Raw genomic sequence first — 19,961 nt, forward strand, 5'->3', positions numbered from 1 at the left:
TGATTTGCCACTGAAACACAGAGTTAGCACAAACAATTTGGAGTAGCTAATGGGGCTTTTGGAGACTGTCACAAAGTTTTTGCACACTTTAATGCTGGAAGATCGATTTCACACAGGACAGGATCCTATCTATTTCACTGCCAATTTTACTTTCAGCACTAGCACAAAAGCGACCTTTCTGCACTGTGACACTGAGCTAATAGCGTCAGCAAAACAAGATGTCCACTTTTTAAAATACCTGAGACTTCAGCAACCAATCACAGAAGACCTTGTGTCATGACATTGTGGATGGTTTCTGCACCCTAATTGGTTGCCGGAATCAACACACATAAAGTTAAGCAGAAAAAAAGAAAAGCGCGCATCACTCTAATATCTTTTCAGACGCTCCTTTAACCTCTCCACGTCCCCTCCACTCATCAAACATACAGCACCATAAATTTGCCCACCTCAATTGGACATATTTTCCAAATTTGCACATTAACCCCCGGAACACTGCGATCAAACATGATCACAGCATTCCAGTGGCATAGGGAAGCCATGCGCGCTTCCCTGAGACCCTCAGAACAACGCGATGTGATTGCGTTGTTCTGAGAATCTCCTCCGTTCTCCTCCCTGCAGGCCCCGGATCCAAGATGGCTGTGGGGGTCCTTCCGGGTCCTGCAGGGAGGTGGCTTGTCAGTGCATGCTGAGAGCAGGTGTCGGCAAGCCTCCTGCACTTCCTGTCAGATCGCTGATCTGACACCGTTCTCTGCAAAGTGTCAGATCAGCGATCTGACACTATATAGTGATGTCCCACCCTGGGACAATGTAAAAAATAAAATTACACTGTGTAAAAATATTTATAAAAAATCCTAAATAAAGAAAAAATATATGTATTGTTCCAATAAATACATTTCTTTATGTAAATAATAAAACACAATAAGTACACATATTTAGTATTGCCGTGTCCATAACGACCCGACCTATAAAACTGTTCCACTAGTTAACCCCTTTAGTGAACACCGTAAAAAAATAAATAAAAAACGAGGCAAAAAACAATGCTTTATCATCTTACTGCCGAACAAAAAGTGGAATAACACGCGATCAAAAAGACGGATATAAATAAACATGGTACAACTGAAAACATCATCTTGGCCCGCAAAAAACGAGCCACTATACAATGTCATCAGGGAAAAAAAAAGTTATAGCCCTCAGAATAAAGCGATGCAAAAATAATTATTTTTTATATAAAATAGTTTTTATTGTATAAAAGCGCCAAAACATAAAAAAATATAAATGAGGTATTGCTGTAATCGTACTGACCTGAAGAATAAAACTACTTTATCTATTTTACCAAACACAGAACGGTATAAACGCCCCCCAAAAGAAATTCATGAACTGCTGGTTTTTGTTCATTCTTCCTAACAAAAATCGGAATAAAAAGCGATTAAAAAATGTCATGTGCCCGAAAATGGTAGCAATAAAAACGTCAACTCGTCCCGCAAAAAGCAAGACCTCACATGACTCTGTGGACCAAAATATGGAAAAAATTATAGCTCTCAAAATGTGGTGACGCAAAAACTATTTTTTGCAATGAAAAGCGTCTTTCAGTGTGTGACAGCTGCCAAACATATAAACCCCTATAAAAACCCGCTATAAATAGTAAACCAACCCCCATTTATCACCACTTTAGTTAGGGAAAAATAATAATAAAAAAAAAGTATTTATTTCCATTTTCCCATTAAGGTTAGGGTTGGGGCTAAAGTTAGGGTTAGGGTTGGGGCTAAAGTTAGGGTTAGGGTTGGGGCTAGAGTCGGGGTTAGGGTTTGGATTATGTTTACGGTTGGGTTAGGGGTGTGTCATGGTTAGGGGTGTAGTTAGGGTTATGGTTAGGGTTGTGATTAGGGTTAGGAGTGATATAGTAAAGCACGGCACTCTGGGTATCTGGGAGGTGCTCAAGTTAGGTATCCAACCCGTAGTACATCAATGATAATATACTTGGCACTCAGGAGAATTTTGTAGTGTAGAAAAACATCATTTATTCAGTGCATCCAGTTCAACATGAACGTTTTCGGTCCCAACATAGGACCTTCATCAGACAGGATTTTTGAATACTGTAATATATATATACAAAAATACAAAAGAATATTTTTAGAAAAAATTCTTGATGCACATTAAGGATACAATATATCATATTCAAAATTCTAGTTCAAAAAAGCAAAACAAATATCACTAGTGAAAGTGATCAAGCAGCAATCGTGACGGACTTTGGTGAATCCTGACTTGGAGCGTGAGATGTGAGCTTCATTTTGGAGAGACAGAGAGCTGTGAATGTGTCGATAAGATTATGATAAGGTGACCATGCTGGGTCTGGATAAGGGCCTTCCAGAGTGGATAAATAATGGTGAGATTGCCCCTGTATCGTGCAGGGTGAGCTGCCTAAAAACACAAGAATACAGACACGTGAAGTATTTGACAATATATGAAGCAACAAGGTAAACCAAAACATCAGATTGCCGTGTATAAGAGTAAGTGCTAGAGTATAGAGCATATGTGACCACCGGAGCTGCGTACAGATTCCCTGTATATCAAGAGGCTACCAAACGTCATGGTGACACGCTGAGGGTAGGTGTGAGCAGTTGCCCAACGAATAATGCGACTATGTACCTGGAATACACGATATGTTTGTATGGGCCCAAGGTTGGTGCCAAAAAACAGACAAAGTCCAGGAGGTATGGTGCCGCCTAAGGAAAAGGACATCATGTGGCCAGTATGAGAAAATTGCCAATAGGTGTTATGGAGGACCCACGGTACGTATAAGACAGGAGGACATGTTACCTCGTTCAAGTTTAGGAATATGCGCTGCCACAGGGCGAGACCGCTCGCTGGTGCAGGGAGCGCTGCAAGAAATGAGGGTAGTGCTACATGAATAGCTAGTCCGGTCATAAGAAGTAAATACAGGGTGTGGGAGATTGCCAATAGGCACTAAAGGGGAACCCTGGTACATCCTGAGCAACGGGACACAATACCTTTTGTGATGTGAGGAACTGCGCTGCAAGTGGGCGAGGTGCTCGCTGATGAGAAGAGCGCTGAAAGGAATGAATAAATAAAGGTGGTCCCAGTGAGATGAATAATCCGGGCATAATGTATGACAATGGAGGGGAGACTGGGCGTCGCTGTACCTGGTGCTGCAGAGAAGAGGAACTGGCGCCGTGCAGAGAATCCTCCCGGAGACGCTGAACCTCCAGCGGTACTTCCGGGTTTATGTGTGTGCCGACAGGGGGTCAGCTGACCCACTGCGTCACCGGCGTCACATGACTGAGCCAGCCGCGCATGCGCAGAAACGAGGGGAGCGCTGGGCCGATTTATAAGTGTACTGGCGCCTGTATCTATTGCATGAAGTGTATCAATGCACCGCGCAGCTGAGGCATGGGCGACAGGGCCACTGGGGGAGATATTGTGGGCACTATAGTGTGTATCAGTGTGGAATAAAAGCATGTGGGGACTATCTGTACAATGGAGAAATTGAGCTAGTTATGGGCACTACAGCGTACGAAAGAGGAATGAAATAGCAGGAAGAATGCGTGTGAGGGCTGCATATGCACATTGAAGAGAAAACTGGTCAGACCTGAAGGTCGTCACACAGCTGTGATAGAGTGGCAATCTAAATGCTCTATGTTAAACCGGCATGGTGTGGAAATACTATACCATGTGAAGGATAGTTGGTGCTCAGTGCCTGGTAGTGCAGCTAGCGATTCTGTGAGGATATAAAAGAAGGAAACAAATAAAGTCAATACAACATGCTCAATAAAGGGACCATAGTACAATATTCACAGTTTTACAAAAAAGCCGAGACGTCATAGTCCCTGTTTAATCCCTTTGGTTCTAAGGTCTGTAACGTGTAAATCCAAAAAGCTTCCCTTTTCTGGAGCATTTTGGTACGGTTCTGTCCTCTCCTAGGGATATCAATTTGTTCAAGAACCTGGAATCGGAGCTGGGCGATGGTATGATTTTTTTCGGAAAAGTGATAGGGGAGGGGGAGATGTGTCTTATTGCATCGGATTGTGGACTTATGTTGGGCCACTCTATCCTTCACCATTTGGGTGGTCTCCCCCACATATGCCAAACCACATGGGCACTTTATAAGATACACCACAAACGTGGATTCACAAGTAAAAAATCCCTTGATGGGAATTGCCTTGCCAGTTTGTGGGTGAAAAACAACGGAACCCCTCTGTATGTTGCTACACTGTAGACAGTTCAAACAAGGGAATGTCCCTTGTCTTTGAGTTTGAAGGAAGGTCTGCCTGGGGACCACTGTACTTGAACCAATGTCAGCCTTTACAAGTCTATCTTTGAGGTTTTTTGCTCGTTTGAAACATGGAAGGAAGGGCCTGGTGAATTCCGGAATATTGGGATAGCTTTTTGTTAGGATGTTCCAGTGTTTTCTGATTGTAGTTTGCACCAAACCAGAAAACGGGTGAAACGTGGACACGAAAGGAATTCTCTTTTGGTTGTCTCTTGGTCTAGTGTTAGATAGGTTCCTTTTGGCCTCTGTCAATACTCTCCGGGGATAGCCCCTCTCGATGAACTTGTGTTCCATTTCCGTAAGTCTGACTTTCTTAGTTTCTATATCAGAGACAATCCTCTCTACCCTATGGAATTGTGATTTTGGAATAGAGTTCTTAACCGAGGGTGGGTGACAGCTGGTAAAATGTAGGAGGCCGTTACGGTCAGTAGGCTTGGTGAATAGATCAATGGCTAGGGTGCCGTCCCTTTCCTTATATACCAGGGTATCTAGAAAACTAATCCTATGTGTGTCTTGTTGAATGGAAAATTTGAGCTCGGGCCAGATGTTATTAATATGTTGATCAAAGGAAAGGAGCGACTCAATGGGGCCGTCCCAGACGCAAAAAATGTCGTCGATATATCTCCGCCATACTTTGCAGTGGTCTTTAAAGAGGGGATGGTCATACACGTAGTCACTTTCGAAGGCTGCCATATAGGCCACGGCATACGGGGGCGCTACGTTCGCGCCCATTGCAGTGCCTTGTAGCTGGGCATAAAAGGTGTCCTGACACATGAAGTAGTTTTCTTTGAGTACCAAACCTAATAGGTCAGCACAGAAATGACGTATTTTGGTGTCTACCTTATTGTCACTCAGGAGTCTATCCGTGGCTGCCATACCTTTCTCATGCACTATAGATGTGTATAGACTATTGACATCCCAGGTAATTAGCAGAGAGGAAGAAGAGATAGGGCCCAAGGACCTAATGACCTGTATGAAGTCATTGGTGTCCAGCACAAAGGAGCGTGTGGTTTTAATTAAGGGGGTCAAGATCTTCTCGAGCACTATAGATAGAGGTGACAAGATTGAATCAGTCAAGGAAACAATGGGCCTGCCCGGTGGTTTGTTCAGTCTTTTGTGAATTTTAGGCAGGATGTAGAATATAGGAGTGATGGGATCTTTTTTGATCAGGAAATCCCTCATCTTACTGTCGATTGTACCTGTTTGAAAATGAAAATCTATAACCGGTGCAATTTGCTGGACCAGTCGGTTAAGGGGATTCTGGGGTATAACCTTATAGACCGTGGTGTCACTTAATTGTCTAGTGATCTCCTCAATGTAGTCAGTCCTGTCCATAACTACTGTAGCCCCACCCTTATCAGCTGGTTTGATTACAAGAGACTTATCCGACGCCAGTTGTTCCAGCGAGAGTTTCTCCGAGTGTGAGAGATTGGTCTGGAATTGAAATCTCCCCCGGTCCATATCGCGAGTCAACGTGTGGATGTCCCTTTCAACAAGGGAAACGAAAGTTTCCACTGGTGGGTTGGACCGTGGAGGCATGTACCCGCTGTGGCTCCGTAGTCCCAGGTCGTGAAGTTCGAGTAAGGTCTTGTCCTGCCTCGACGGGTTCAATACGGGAGGCAGTCCCGAGAAATGGACACGCAGCCTGAGGTTCCGATAAAACCTCTGTAGGTCCATATTAAGTTCAAACGAGTTGAACTTATACATTGGGCAAAAGGACAGGCCTTTCTGGAGTACAGCCAATTGATGTGTGTCCAGAGTTTTTGAGGAGATGTTGACTACCAGCGGGAGGTCCTTACCTGCGAGCGTGTCGCCATCTGATTTCTGTTTTCCACGGCGGCATTGGCCCCCCCGCCTCGTCTTCCCCTTTGACGGCCCCGATTGTGCCCTAAAAAAGAAGAAGAGTGGAAAGTGGAAGAGTTTGAGGTGCCAGGTCTGCTGTCGACAGAACCGGATGAGCTTAAAGAGCTGTGTCGTCTGGAAGACTGCCGAGTATCTCGCCACTGATAGACCCGGTTCTGCAGGTAGTCCTCGGTATCTCGTAGAAATTTTGATCTTTTCCTCTTTTCCACTTCCATCCTGTGTGCTTTCAAGAGATCTTGATTCTTTTGTTTGAGTTCCTGGTACTCTTCCTGGGGCATGGTACTGATCAGTTGGTTCTCTATGGCATTTATTTGAGTGTTCACTGTTTCCAGGTTCTTTTGGAGATAAGAAAGAGTTAAGGTCATCAGATCTGCCGAACATTTGTTCAGGATGTGTTCGAACTTGGTACAATAATCTTTGTCTTCCCTAAAAAAGGTTGGTTGTAGAGAGACCCTCAGGCCTCGTGGGATCCTCTGGACTCGGAGGTACTCAGCTATCGTGATGATATGTAGTTCTAGATGAACTGCTCGTCTGGACTCACGTTCCAGGTCACGATTCTTTAACTCTTTAGTGGGGATTTGGAGAAAGTCGCTTGGAGCGGTCACTTTGGACAGGATATCCGCCGCTTCTGTTGCGTTGAAAGAAAAGGTCTCACTTGACATCGTCCTAGGTGCTCGTGAAAAGGATCCAATATGTAATATAGTAAAGCACGGCACTCTGGGTATCTGGGAGGTGCTCAAGTTAGGTATCCAACCCGTAGTACATCAATGATAATATACTTGGCACTCAGGAGAATTTTGTAGTGTAGAAAAACATCATTTATTCAGTGCATCCAGTTCAACATGAACGTTTTCGGTCCCAACATAGGACCTTCATCAGACAGGATTTTTGAATACTGTAATATATATATACAAAAATACAAAAGAATATTTTTAGAAAAAATTCTTGATGCACATTAAGGATACAATATATCATATTCAAAATTCTAGTTCAAAAAAGCAAAACAAATATCACTAGTGAAAGTGATCAAGCAGCAATCGTGACGGACTTTGGTGAATCCTGACTTGGAGCGTGAGATGTGAGCTTCATTTTGGAGAGACAGAGAGCTGTGAATGTGTCGATAAGATTATGATAAGGTGACCATGCTGGGTCTGGATAAGGGCCTTCCAGAGTGGATAAATAATGGTGAGATTGCCCCTGTATCGTGCAGGGTGAGCTGCCTAAAAACACAAGAATACAGACACGTGAAGTATTTGACAATATATGAAGCAACAAGGTAAACCAAAACATCAGATTGCCGTGTATAAGAGTAAGTGCTAGAGTATAGAGCATATGTGACCACCGGAGCTGCGTACAGATTCCCTGTATGTCAAGAGGCTACCAAACGTCATGGTGACACGCTGAGGGTAGGTGTGAGCAGTTGCCCAACGAATAATGCGACTATGTACCTGGAATACACGATATGTTTGTATGGGCCCAAGGTTGGTGCCAAAAAACAGACAAAGTCCAGGAGGTATGGTGCCGCCTAAGGAAAAGGACATCATGTGGCCAGTATGAGAAAATTGCCAATAGGTGTTATGGAGGACCCACGGTACGTATAAGACAGGAGGACATGTTACCTCGTTCAAGTTTAGGAATATGCGCTGCCACAGGGCGAGACCGCTCGCTGGTGCAGGGAGCGCTGCAAGAAATGAGGGTAGTGCTACATGAATAGCTAGTCCGGTCATAAGAAGTAAATACAGGGTGTGGGAGATTGCCAATAGGCACTAAAGGGGAACCCTGGTACATCCTGAGCAACGGGACACAATACCTTTTGTGATGTGAGGAACTGCGCTGCAAGTGGGCGAGGTGCTCGCTGATGAGAAGAGCGCTGAAAGGAATGAATAAATAAAGGTGGTCCCAGTGAGATGAATAATCCGGGCATAATGTATGACAATGGAGGGGAGACTGGGCGTCGCTGTACCTGGTGCTGCAGAGAAGAGGAACTGGCGCCGTGCAGAGAATCCTCCCGGAGACGCTGAACCTCCAGCGGTACTTCCGGGTTTATGTGTGTGCCGACAGGGGGTCAGCTGACCCACTGCGTCACCGGCGTCACATGACTGAGCCAGCCGCGCATGCGCAGAAACGAGGGGAGCGCTGGGCCGATTTATAAGTGTACTGGCGCCTGTATCTATTGCATGAAGTGTATCAATGCACCGCGCAGCTGAGGCATGGGCGACAGGGCCACTGGGGGAGATATTGTGGGCACTATAGTGTGTATCAGTGTGGAATAAAAGCATGTGGGGACTATCTGTACAATGGAGAAATTGAGCTAGTTATGGGCACTACAGCGTACGAAAGAGGAATGAAATAGCAGGAAGAATGCGTGTGAGGGCTGCATATGCACATTGAAGAGAAAACTGGTCAGACCTGAAGGTCGTCACACAGCTGTGATAGAGTGGCAATCTAAATGCTCTATGTTAAACCGGCATGGTGTGGAAATACTATACCATGTGAAGGATAGTTGGTGCTCAGTGCCTGGTAGTGCAGCTAGCGATTCTGTGAGGATATAAAAGAAGGAAACAAATAAAGTCAATACAACATGCTCAATAAAGGGACCATAGTACAATATTCACAGTTTTACAAAAAAGCCGAGACGTCATAGTCCCTGTTTAATCCCTTTGGTTCTAAGGTCTGTAACGTGTAAATCCAAAAAGCTTCCCTTTTCTGGAGCATTTTGGTACGGTTCTGTCCTCTCCTAGGGATATCAATTTGTTCAAGAACCTGGAATCGGAGCTGGGCGATGGTATGATTTTTTTCGGAAAAGTGATAGGGGAGGGGGAGATGTGTCTTATTGCATCGGATTGTGGACTTATGTTGGGCCACTCTATCCTTCACCATTTGGGTGGTCTCCCCCACATATGCCAAACCACATGGGCACTTTATAAGATACACCACAAACGTGGATTCACAAGTAAAAAATACAAAATATTCTTTTGTATTTTTGTATATATATATTACAGTATTCAAAAATCCTGTCTGATGAAGGTCCTATGTTGGGACCGAAAACGTTCATGTTGAACTGGATGCACTGAATAAATGATGTTTTTCTACACTACAAAATTCTCCTGAGTGCCAAGTATATTATCATTGATGTACTACGGGTTGGATAACTAACTTGAGCACCTCCCAGATACCCAGAGTGCCGTGCTTTACTATATTACATATTGGATCCTTTTCACGAGCACCTAGGACGATGTCAAGTGAGACCTTTTCTTTCAACGCAACAGAAGCGGCGGATATCCTGTCCAAAGTGACCGCTCCAAGCGACTTTCTCCAAATCCCCACTAAAGAGTTAAAGAATCGTGACCTGGAACGTGAGTCCAGACGAGCAGTTAATCTAGAACTACATATCATCACGATAGCTGAGTACCTCCGAGTCCAGAGGATCCCACGAGGCCTGAGGGTCTCTCTACAACCAACCTTTTTTAGGGAAGACAAAGATTATTGTACCAAGTTCGAACACATCCTGAACAAATGTTCGGCAGATCTGATGACCTTAACTCTTTCTTATCTCCAAAAGAACCTGGAAACAGTGAACACTCAAATAAATGCCATAGAGAACCAACTGATCAGTACCATGCCCCAGGAAGAGTACCAGGAACTCAAACAAAAGAATCAAGATCTCTTGAAAGCACACAGGATGGAAGTGGAAAAGAGGAAAAGATCAAAATTTCTACGAGATACCGAGGACTACCTGCAGAACCGGGTCTATCAGTGGCGAGATACTCGGCAGTCTTCCAGACGACACAGCTCTTTAAGCTCATCCGGTTCTGTCGACAGCAGACCTGGCACCTCAAACTCTTCCACTTTCCACTCTTCTTCTTTTTTAGGGCACAATCGGGGCCGTCAAAGGGGAAGACGAGGCGGGGGGGCCAATGCCGCCGTGGAAAACAGAAATCAGATGGCGACACGCTCGCAGGTAAGGACCTCCCGCTGGTAGTCAACATCTCCTCAAAAACTCTGGACACACATCAATTGGCTGTACTCCAGAAAGGCCTGTCCTTTTGCCCAATGTATAAGTTCAACTCGTTTGAACTTAATATGGACCTACAGAGGTTTTATCGGAACCTCAGGCTGCGTGTCCATTTCTCGGGACTGCCTCCCGTATTGAACCCGTCGAGGCAGGACAAGACCTTACTCGAACTTCACGACCTGGGACTACGGAGCCACAGCGGGTACATGCCTCCACGGTCCAACCCACCAGTGGAAACTTTCGTTTCCCTTGTTGAAAGGGACATCCACACGTTGACTCGCGATATGGACCGGGGGAGATTTCAATTCCAGACCAATCTCTCACACTCGGAGAAACTCTCGCTGGAACAACTGGCGTCGGATAAGTCTCTTGTAATCAAACCAGCTGATAAGGGTGGGGCTACAGTAGTTATGGACAGGACTGACTACATTGAGGAGATCACTAGACAATTAAGTGACACCACGGTCTATAAGGTTATACCCCAGAATCCCCTTAACCGACTGGTCCAGCAAATTGCACCGGTTATAGATTTTCATTTTCAAACAGGTACAATCGACAGTAAGATGAGGGATTTCCTGATCAAAAAAGATCCCATCACTCCTATATTCTACATCCTGCCTAAAATTCACAAAAGACTGAACAAACCACCGGGCAGGCCCATTGTTTCCTTGACTGATTCAATCTTGTCACCTCTATCTATAGTGCTCGAGAAGATCTTGACCCCCTTAATTAAAACCACACGCTCCTTTGTGCTGGACACCAATGACTTCATACAGGTCATTAGGTCCTTGGGCCCTATCTCTTCTTCCTCTCTGCTAATTACCTGGGATGTCAATAGTCTATACACATCTATAGTGCATGAGAAAGGTATGGCAGCCACGGATAGACTCCTGAGTGACAATAAGGTAGACACCAAAATACGTCATTTCTGTGCTGACCTATTAGGTTTGGTACTCAAAGAAAACTACTTCATGTGTCAGGACACCTTTTATGCCCAGCTACAAGGCACTGCAATGGGCGCGAACGTAGCGCCCCCGTATGCCGTGGCCTATATGGCAGCCTTCGAAAGTGACTACGTGTATGACCATCCCCTCTTTAAAGACCACTGCAAAGTATGGCGGAGATATATCGACGACATTTTTTGCGTCTGGGACGGCCCCATTGAGTCGCTCCTTTCCTTTGATCAACATATTAATAACATCTGGCCCGAGCTCAAATTTTCCATTCAACAAGACACACATAGGATTAGTTTTCTAGATACCCTGGTATATAAGGAAAGGGACGGCACCCTAGCCATTGATCTATTCACCAAGCCTACTGACCGTAACGGCCTCCTACATTTTACCAGCTGTCACCCACCCTCGGTTAAGAACTCTATTCCAAAATCACAATTCCATAGGGTAGAGAGGATTGTCTCTGATATAGAAACTAAGAAAGTCAGACTTACGGAAATGGAACACAAGTTCATCGAGAGGGGCTATCCCCGGAGAGTATTGACAGAGGCCAAAAGGAACCTATCTAACACTAGACCAAGAGACAACCAAAAGAGAATTCCTTTCGTGTCCACGTTTCACCCGTTTTCTGGTTTGGTGCAAACTACAATCAGAAAACACTGGAACATCCTAACAAAAAGCTATCCCAATATTCCGGAATTCACCAGGCCCTTCCTTCCATGTTTCAAACGAGCAAAAAACCTCAAAGATAGACTTGTAAAGGCTGACATTGGTTCAAGTACAGTGGTCCCCAGGCAGACCTTCCTTCAAACTCAAAGACAAGGGACATTCCCTTGTTTGAACTGTCTACAGTGTAGCAACATACAGAGGGGTTCCGTTGTTTTTCACCCACAAACTGGCAAGGCAATTCCCATCAAGGGATTTTTTACTTGTGAATCCACGTTTGTGGTGTATCTTATAAAGTGCCCATGTGGTTTGGCATATGTGGGGGAGACCACCCAAATGGTGAAGGATAGAGTGGCCCAACATAAGTCCACAATCCGATGCAATAAGACACATCTCCCCCTCCCCTATCACTTTTCCGAAAAAAATCATACCATCGCCCAGCTCCGATTCCAGGTTCTTGAACAAATTGATATCCCTAGGAGAGGACAGAACCGTACCAAAATGCTCCAGAAAAGGGAAGCTTTTTGGATTTACACGTTACAGACCTTAGAACCAAAGGGATTAAACAGGGACTATGACGTCTCGGCTTTTTTGTAAAACTGTGAATATTGTACTATGGTCCCTTTATTGAGCATGTTGTATTGACTTTATTTGTTTCCTTCTTTTATATCCTCACAGAATCGCTAGCTGCACTACCAGGCACTGAGCACCAACTATCCTTCACATGGTATAGTATTTCCACACCATGCCGGTTTAACATAGAGCATTTAGATTGCCACTCTATCACAGCTGTGTGACCACCTTCAGGTCTGACCAGTTTTCTCTTCAATGTGCATATGCAGCCCTCACACGCATTCTTCCTGCTATTTCATTCCTCTTTCGTACGCTGTAGTGCCCATAACTAGCTCAATTTCTCCATTGTACAGATAGTCCCCACATGCTTTTATTCCACACTGATACACACTATAGTGCCCACAATATCTCCCCCAGTGGCCCTGTCGCCCATGCCTCAGCTGCGCGGTGCATTGATACACTTCATGCAATAGATACAGGCGCCAGTACACTTATAAATCGGCCCAGCGCTCCCCTCGTTTCTGCGCATGCGCGGCTGGCTCAGTCATGTGACGCCGGTGACGCAGTGGGTCAGCTGACCCCCTGTCGGCACACACATAAACCCGGAAGTACCGCTGGAGGTTCAGCGTCTCCGGGAGGATTCTCTGCACGGCGCCAGTTCCTCTTCTCTGCAGCACCAGGTACAGCGACGCCCAGTCTCCCCTCCATTGTCATACATTATGCCCGGATTATTCATCTCACTGGGACCACCTTTATTTATTCATTCCTTTCAGCGCTCTTCTCATCAGCGAGCACCTCGCCCACTTGCAGCGCAGTTCCTCACATCACAAAAGGTATTGTGTCCCGTTGCTCAGGATGTACCAGGGTTCCCCTTTAGTGCCTATTGGCAATCTCCCACACCCTGTATTTACTTCTTATGACCGGACTAGCTATTCATGTAGCACTACCCTCATTTCTTGCAGCGCTCCCTGCACCAGCGAGCGGTCTCGCCCTGTGGCAGCGCATATTCCTAAACTTGAACGAGGTAACATGTCCTCCTGTCTTATACGTACCGTGGGTCCTCCATAACACCTATTGGCAATTTTCTCATACTGGCCACATGATGTCCTTTTCCTTAGGCGGCACCATACCTCCTGGACTTTGTCTGTTTTTTGGCACCAAACTTGGGCCCATACAAACATATAGTGTATTCCAGGTACATAGTCGCATTATTCGTTGGGCAACTGCTCACACCTACCCTCAGCGTGTCACCATGACGTTTGGTAGCCTCTTGATATACAGGGAATCTGTACGCAGCTCCGGTGGTCACATATGCTCTATACTCTAGCACTTACTCTTATACACGGCAATCTGATGTTTTGGTTTACCTTGTTGCTTCATATATTGTCAAACACTTCACGTGTCTGTATTCTTGTGTTTTTAGGCAGCTCACCCTGCACGATACAGGGGCAATCTCACCATTATTTATCCACTCTGGAAGGCCCTTATCCAGACCCAGCATGGTCACCTTATCATAATCTTATCGACACATTCACAGCTCTCTGTCTCTCCAAAATGAAGCTCACATCTCACGCTCCAAGTCAGGATTCACCAAAGTCCGTCACGATTGCTGCTTGATCACTTTCACTAGTGATATTTGTTTTGCTTTTTTGAACTAGAATTTTGAATATGATATATTGTATCCTTAATGTGCATCAAGAATTTTTTCTAAAAATATTCTTTTGTATTTTTGTATATATATATTACAGTATTCAAAAATCCTGTCTGATGAAGGTCCTATGTTGGGACCGAAAACGTTCATGTTGAACTGGATGCACTGAATAAATGATGTTTTTCTACACTACAAAATTCTCCTGAGTGCCAAGTATATTATCATTAGGGTTAGGAGTGAGTCAGGGTTAGGGGTGTATTGGGGTTGGTATTAGGGTTAGGAGTGTGTTTGGGTTAGGGGTGTGGTTAGGGTTATGGTTAGGGTTGGGATTAGGCTTAGGGGTGTGTTGGGGTTAGGGTTGAAGTTAGAATTGGGGGGTTTCCACTGTTTAGGCACATCAGGGGCGCTGGAAACGCAATGTGACGCCCGCAGACCATTCCGTCAAAGTCTGCATTCCAAAACGCCCCTTCTTCCCTTCCAAGCCCCGACGTGTGCCCAAACAGTAGTTTTCTCCCATATGGGGGTATCAGCGCACTCAGCACAAATTGGACAACAACTTTTAGGATCCAATTTCTCCTGTTACCCTTGGGAAAATACAAAACTGGGGGCTAAAAAAATCATTTTTGTGGGAAAAAAAAGGATTTTTCATTTTCAAGGCTCTGCGTTATAAACATTAGTGAAACCCTTGGGCGTTCACAGTTCTCACAACACATCTAGATAAGTTCCTTTGGGTGTCTAGTTTCCAATATGGGGTTACTTGTGGGGGATTTCCACTGTTTAGGCATGACAGGGGCTCTCCAAATGTGACATGGCGTCTGATCTCAATTCCAGCCAATTCTGCTTTGAAAAAGTCAAACGGTGCTCCTTCCCTTCCGAGCTCTTCCATGCACGCAAACAATGGTTTACCCCCACATAACAGGTATCAGCGTACTCAGGACAAATTGTGCAACAATGTTTGGGGTCCAATTTTACCTGATACCCTTGGGAAAATAAAAAATTGGGGGTGAAAAGATCATTTTTGTGAAAAAAATATGATTTGCTTTTTTTATGGCTCTACATTATAAACCTCTGTGAAGCACTTGGGGGTTCAAAATGCTCACCAAACATCTAGATAAGTTCCTTAGGTGGTCTAGTTTCCAAAATGTGGTCACGTGTGTGAGGTTTCCTCTGTTTAGGCACATCAGAGGCTCTCCAAGCGCGACATGGTGTCTGATCTCAATTCCTGCCAATTCTGCATTGAAAAAGTCAAACGGTGCTCCTTCCCTTCCGAGCTCTTCCATGCACCCAAACAGTGGATTACCCCCACATATTGGATATCAGCATTAGTGTTGAGCATTCCAATACCGCAAGTATTGGGTATCGGCCGATATTTGCGGTATCGGAGTTCCGATACCGAGTTCCGATATTTTCAGTATATCGGATACCGGAATCGGAAGTTCCCACAATTCAAAGTGCCTGAATTCAGCCAATGAGGAATGATTAGAAGTGTGGGCACATCCTGATCTGCATGGTGGGCATGGAATTACTGGCATGGCTGTGATTGGCTGCTGAAATGATGTCATGATGCACTATAAAAGTCGCTGCCGCCATTTAGGGCTCACTCTGCTGTGAATTCAGTTAGGGACAGGACGCTGTGTTCTGACTGAGGGCCAGTTTAGAGATAGCGATTTGCTTCATTGTGCTTTACCCAGGCTAATTTAGCAACCGCTGTGTGAGAACCTTGCTTTTGCCTTGCAGCGCTGTTCACAGCTGTCTGCAAGGTCTCTGTGTGTGTGAGTGCACATCGCTCTGTAGTCTGTCTGCAGCCACAGCTGATTGTAGTTAGCTCAGAGTGCGTCACTGCCTCATACTGTTCTATCCATTGTCCTTTTTTGCAATTAGTGCAGCCTGCTGCACATTTTTTCAACTATTTCCTATTAGTGTCAAATCTATAAAAACAACTGCGGGCGCTGCACACAGTGTATCAACACTGGTAATCCTACTGCTGCAGATAAACGGACATAACTACCAAAAAGTCCGAAATGGAGTGAACCAACACCAAGAATCAATATATATATATATATATATATATATATATATCTGCGCTGTAGATTACAAGGGAGATCTGTTGATAGAAATAATATTTTACATATGTCACCCAACATACACTCTACCGTGAGTAGCCCACGGGCTACTCACGGTAGAGTGTATGTTGGGTGACATATGTAAAATATTATTTCTATCAACAGATCTCCCTTGTAATCTACAGCGCAGATATATATATATATATTATTTCCTATTAGTGGCTTTCCATCCGTATCCAGCTAAATTGTGGAAAAACACTACATAGGATTACACAGAGCAGCATTTTTTTGGCCTTGCAGCACCGTTTACGGCTGTCTGCATGGTCTCTGTGTGAGTGCACATCGCACTGTAGTCTATCCGCAGCCACAGCCACTTGTAGTCAGCTCAGGGTGCGTTACTGCCTCATACCGTTCCACTGTCTGTTTCTCAATTAGTGCAGCCTGCTGCACATTTTTTCAAATTTATCCTATTAGTGGCTTTCCCTCCATATCCTGCTAGATTTTGGAAAAACACTAAATAGGATTACATAGAGGAGCTTTTTTTGGCCTTGCAGCGCCGTTCACGGCTGTCTGCACGGTCTGTATGTGAGTGCAGCTCACTCTGTAGTCAGTTCTGCAAAAAAAAAAAAAAATTAATAAAGTTCACCAAACACACCACTTTACAGTTGTGTAGGCCACATTAGCTCATATTAAAGTCTAGTCCACACTTTAGAAAATTAGTGTTTCTTATACCTGTTAGGAGCTGTTCAGGAATAAGCACACTAAGCCCTTAGTACTTTTCTGCTTATCTTTATCAGTCAACCAAGTTGAAGAAGGCAGGGAGTAAGGCACGTGGGTGTGGGCGCGGAGCAGGGAGAGGACGTGGGGATTCTGTGCCTGCTGCGGGCACCGGTGACTCATCATCACCCAGTTTCAGCAGGGAACAGTCCTTCATGCACAGCTTTGTAGGAGATCGCCCTACACCGCTGCTGCGTGAAGAACAAATTGAAGCCGTTGTCGGATGGATGGCAGCTAATGCATCGACTTCAATTAGTGCCACATCCTCTCAAGCACAGAGCACTGGAGAGCACCCATCTGTATCTTCACCACCTGCCAAATTGCCCAGGCAGTTAGAGAGCCCAGGAGAGGAGCCATCTCTACTTCTGTTCTCTGAATCTCTTGGCTTGGAAACAGGGGGCCAGCCAAGCAGCATTGGAGAAATGGAAGAAGAGGCAGTATGCAGTGATGCCCAACAGCTTTGTCTCTCTGACTCTGAAGAGACGGGTGGGCCAGTGCCTCTGGTCACCACACCGCAGTACGCATCTGATGATGAGACTCAGGTGCCACTTTCTGGTGCGTACTGTGCTGCCGAGACTACCCAGGAGAAGCAGTTGGTGGCAGAGGGTAGTGTAGATGATGAGGTCCTTGACCCATCGTGGCGTGAGGTACAGGAAGGTGGTGGGAGCAGCTCTGAGGAAGAGATTCCCTGAACGGGCCAAAGAGGGAGAGGGAGGGGGAAGACTGCGGTTCCTGTAGCCTCCACTTTGGCACCCGTTAGGAGCATGCCTTTTCCAAAAGCCAAAACGGGCGCTCCCAAGACTTGCAGTGCCTGGTCCTTTTTTGACACAGTTGCAGATGACATTTGCTTTGTCAAATGCAAGGTGTGTCATCAGAAAGTCAAAAGAGGGAAAAATGTCAGCAACTTCAATACCACAAATATGTGGAAACATGTGCGGACCAAGCACATGGTGGAGTTACAAAAACACACTGAAGACCTAGGCCAACCAACAGCGGCACCTACCACCTCTTCAGCTCGTGTTGTTGCCTCTTCCTCCAGCTCACACACAGCTGGTTCGGCTTCCTCACAGGATCGCCATGGAAGAACCTCTGGCACTGTTGTCCAGAGACCCAGTGTAATTCCACCCACAGCACCACGTTCCCAGTCATCCTCACACTCCCAGCCCAGTCTACAGCCATCGGTAGCACAGGTATGGGAGAAAAGGGTGCAATTCTCGGCAAACCACCCCCCCGAGCACAGGCTCTGAATGCTGGCATTACAAAACTACTGTCCCTTGAAATGCTGTCATTCAGGCTGGTGGAGACTGACAGCTTCCGTAACTTGATGGCATTGGCAGTCCCACAATACAATGTGCCCAGCCGCTTTTATTTCAGCAGGCAAGCCATCCCTGCCCTGCACAAGCATGTGGAGGAACACATAAAACACGCGCTACTGAACGTCGTCAGTAGCAAGGTCCACCTCACCACCGATGCGTGGACCAGTCACCATGGACAGGGGCGATATACCTTTCCCTCACTGCCCATTGGGTTAATGTTGTTGAGCCGGGTACAGATCATGCGAGTGGCGCAGGACGTGTTCTGCCAACTCCAAGGATTGCAGGAATCCAGTCTGTATGCATTGACTCCTCCTCATACACAAGTTCCTCAGAATCATCACTGCAGGAGCCTTCACAGTCCACATCCACATGGACCCGTGAACGTTTACCTGTTACGACTGACAAGAGCACAGCTGTGGCCAAACATCAACAGGCCATCTTGAAATTAATTTCTTTGGGGAATCAAAGCCACACAGCGCAGGAGCTCTGGAATGCCATCAAGCAGGAGAGCGACGTGTGGTTTGTGCCAGCGAATCTCCAGCCTGGCATGGTAGTGTGTGACAATTGCAGAAATCTGGTGGCAGCTCTTGCCCTAGGCAACCTCACTCACATCCCATGTCTGGCACATGTGCTCAACTTGGTCGTGCAGAGTTTTTTGAGGGACTATCCGGATCTTGATGCACTGCTGCACAAGGTCCGCCTAGAGTGTTCTCACTTGTGGCGTTCCAGCATGGCAAGATCGTGCATTGCAGCTCTGCAGCGCCGATTCCGCCTTCCGGAACATCGCATCATATGTGACCTACCCACCAGGTGGAATTCCACGTTACATATGTTGGAGCGGTTGTGTGAGCAGCAGCCAGCAGTAATGGAGTACCAGCTGCATCAGGCGCAAAGAAATCGCACTCCGCGCCGTTCAGACTTCACAACCACTGAGTGGGCCACTATGAAGGACGTCTGCCAGGTTTTGCGTTCCTTCTATGATTCCACGCGGATAGCGAGCGCAGATGATGCACTAGTCAGCATGACTGTCCCCCTTATCTGCCTGCTTCAACAAACACTGCAAGTGCTAAGGGATGATGTTGTGGAAGAGGTGGAGGATGAGGAGTCACCAATTCCATCAGCTTCTGGACAGTCAGCGCTACGTGGTTCCTCACAAAGGCCTAGGCAGGGGACACTTTGTGAGGAGGATGAGGAGGAGTCAAAGGAGGAGGAAGACATCGGTCCAGAGGAGGGAGTTATACAATTCTTCAGTAGTCAATGTGTAGAGCGAGGGTGGGGTGATGCAGAGCAGGCAGAGATCACGCCTCAAGCAGGGGACAGCGTTTCTTGGCCAGTTGGTAGTCTGCAGCACATGGCTGATTACATGCTGCAATGCCTGAGAAACAACCACCGTATTGCCCACATTCTCAAAACAGCTGATTATTGGGTGTACACCCTCCTAGATCCTCACTACCGGGACAACTTACAAAGCCTCATAACACCGTTGAACCGGGAGCGTAAAATGCGGGAGTACCAAGACACACTGGTGAATTCCATCATAACTTAACACTTATAAAATGTGTCCTCTGATACCGTGAGACCGTCCCGGAGGTTGGACTTTCCTTCGTAATGGGACTCAGCACAGCCGTCATTCCTACCCCCTTGGTGCCGTGCGGCGCCTCCTCAGCATTGCTTGAATCTGTCCCGTAGCCTGCGCTGTTATGTTATCCCTTGGCCATGCACACTTAGTGCTGTCCGTCTTCTGATATCATTTGTTGTCAGGCTGCCTGCGCCTGTGCGGCCGTGCTGCCTGAGAT

At 46.0% G+C, this 19,961-nt stretch overlaps 2 protein-coding genes across 22 annotated transcripts; one reads left to right on the forward strand and one right to left on the reverse strand.

The window, feature by feature from the left end:
* Positions 1–1,931: 1,931 nt before the first annotated feature.
* Positions 1,932–9,098, reverse strand: LOC143785889 (uncharacterized). 16 transcript variants are annotated; one of them, XM_077275082.1, is made up of 7 exons: positions 7,600–8,560; positions 6,088–7,371; positions 3,688–3,736; positions 3,009–3,068; positions 2,818–2,879; positions 2,647–2,723; positions 1,934–2,418 (listed from the first exon to the last, which is right to left on the reverse strand). In XM_077275082.1, the coding sequence occupies exons 2-7, from the start codon at positions 6,530–6,532 to the stop codon at positions 2,284–2,286; spliced, it is 828 nt and encodes a 275-aa protein (XP_077131197.1). In that variant the 5' UTR covers positions 6,533–7,371; positions 7,600–8,560; the 3' UTR covers positions 1,934–2,283. The 16 variants fall into 16 exon arrangements, 2 of the variants coding, with proteins under 2 accessions (XP_077131192.1, XP_077131197.1); XR_013218153.1 differs by adding an exon at positions 8,641–9,098 and having other exon boundaries at positions 1,932–3,068; positions 3,688–7,371; positions 7,600–7,676; positions 7,771–7,832; positions 7,962–8,021; XM_077275077.1 differs by having other exon boundaries at positions 1,933–2,418; positions 2,818–3,068.
* A 234-nt stretch (positions 9,099–9,332) lies between these two features.
* Positions 9,333–14,220, forward strand: LOC143785945 (uncharacterized). Of its 6 annotated transcripts, XM_077275108.1 has the most exons (4): positions 9,333–10,112; positions 12,464–12,512; positions 13,132–13,191; positions 13,321–13,504. In XM_077275108.1, the coding sequence occupies exons 1-4, from the start codon at positions 9,668–9,670 to the stop codon at positions 13,424–13,426; spliced, it is 660 nt and encodes a 219-aa protein (XP_077131223.1). In that variant the 5' UTR covers positions 9,333–9,667; the 3' UTR covers positions 13,427–13,504. The 6 variants fall into 6 exon arrangements, 2 of the variants coding, with proteins under 2 accessions (XP_077131223.1, XP_077131225.1); XR_013218172.1 differs by having other exon boundaries at positions 9,333–12,512; XM_077275110.1 differs by lacking the exons at positions 13,132–13,191; positions 13,321–13,504 and adding an exon at positions 13,782–14,220.
* Positions 14,221–19,961: the final 5,741 nt, after the last annotated feature.

This window comes from Ranitomeya variabilis, chromosome 1, assembly GCF_051348905.1.
Source record: "Ranitomeya variabilis isolate aRanVar5 chromosome 1, aRanVar5.hap1, whole genome shotgun sequence".
Classification (NCBI taxonomy): Eukaryota; Metazoa; Chordata; class Amphibia; order Anura; family Dendrobatidae; genus Ranitomeya; species Ranitomeya variabilis.

Bases quoted from the DNA above. Each gene is read 5' to 3' on its own strand.
- LOC143785889 (XM_077275077.1), bottom strand. From the start codon at position 6,532: ATGTTCGGCAGATCTGATGACCTTAACTCTTTCTTATCTCCAAAAGAA. The intron at 2,724-2,817 runs GTAACATGTCCT...CCTTTTCCTTAG, and splicing joins TATTCCTAAACTTGAACGAG to GCGGCACCATACCTCCTGGA. The intron at 2,419-2,646 runs GTACATAGTCGC...TTGTGTTTTTAG, and splicing joins AAACATATCGTGTATTCCAG to GCAGCTCACCCTGCACGATA.
- LOC143785945 (XM_077275108.1), top strand. From the start codon at position 9,668: ATGTTCGGCAGATCTGATGACCTTAACTCTTTCTTATCTCCAAAAGAA. The intron at 10,113-12,463 runs GTAAGGACCTCC...ATATCCTCACAG, and splicing joins AGATGGCGACACGCTCGCAG to AATCGCTAGCTGCACTACCA. The intron at 12,513-13,131 runs GTATAGTATTTC...CATTCCTTTCAG, and splicing joins CACCAACTATCCTTCACATG to CGCTCTTCTCATCAGCGAGC.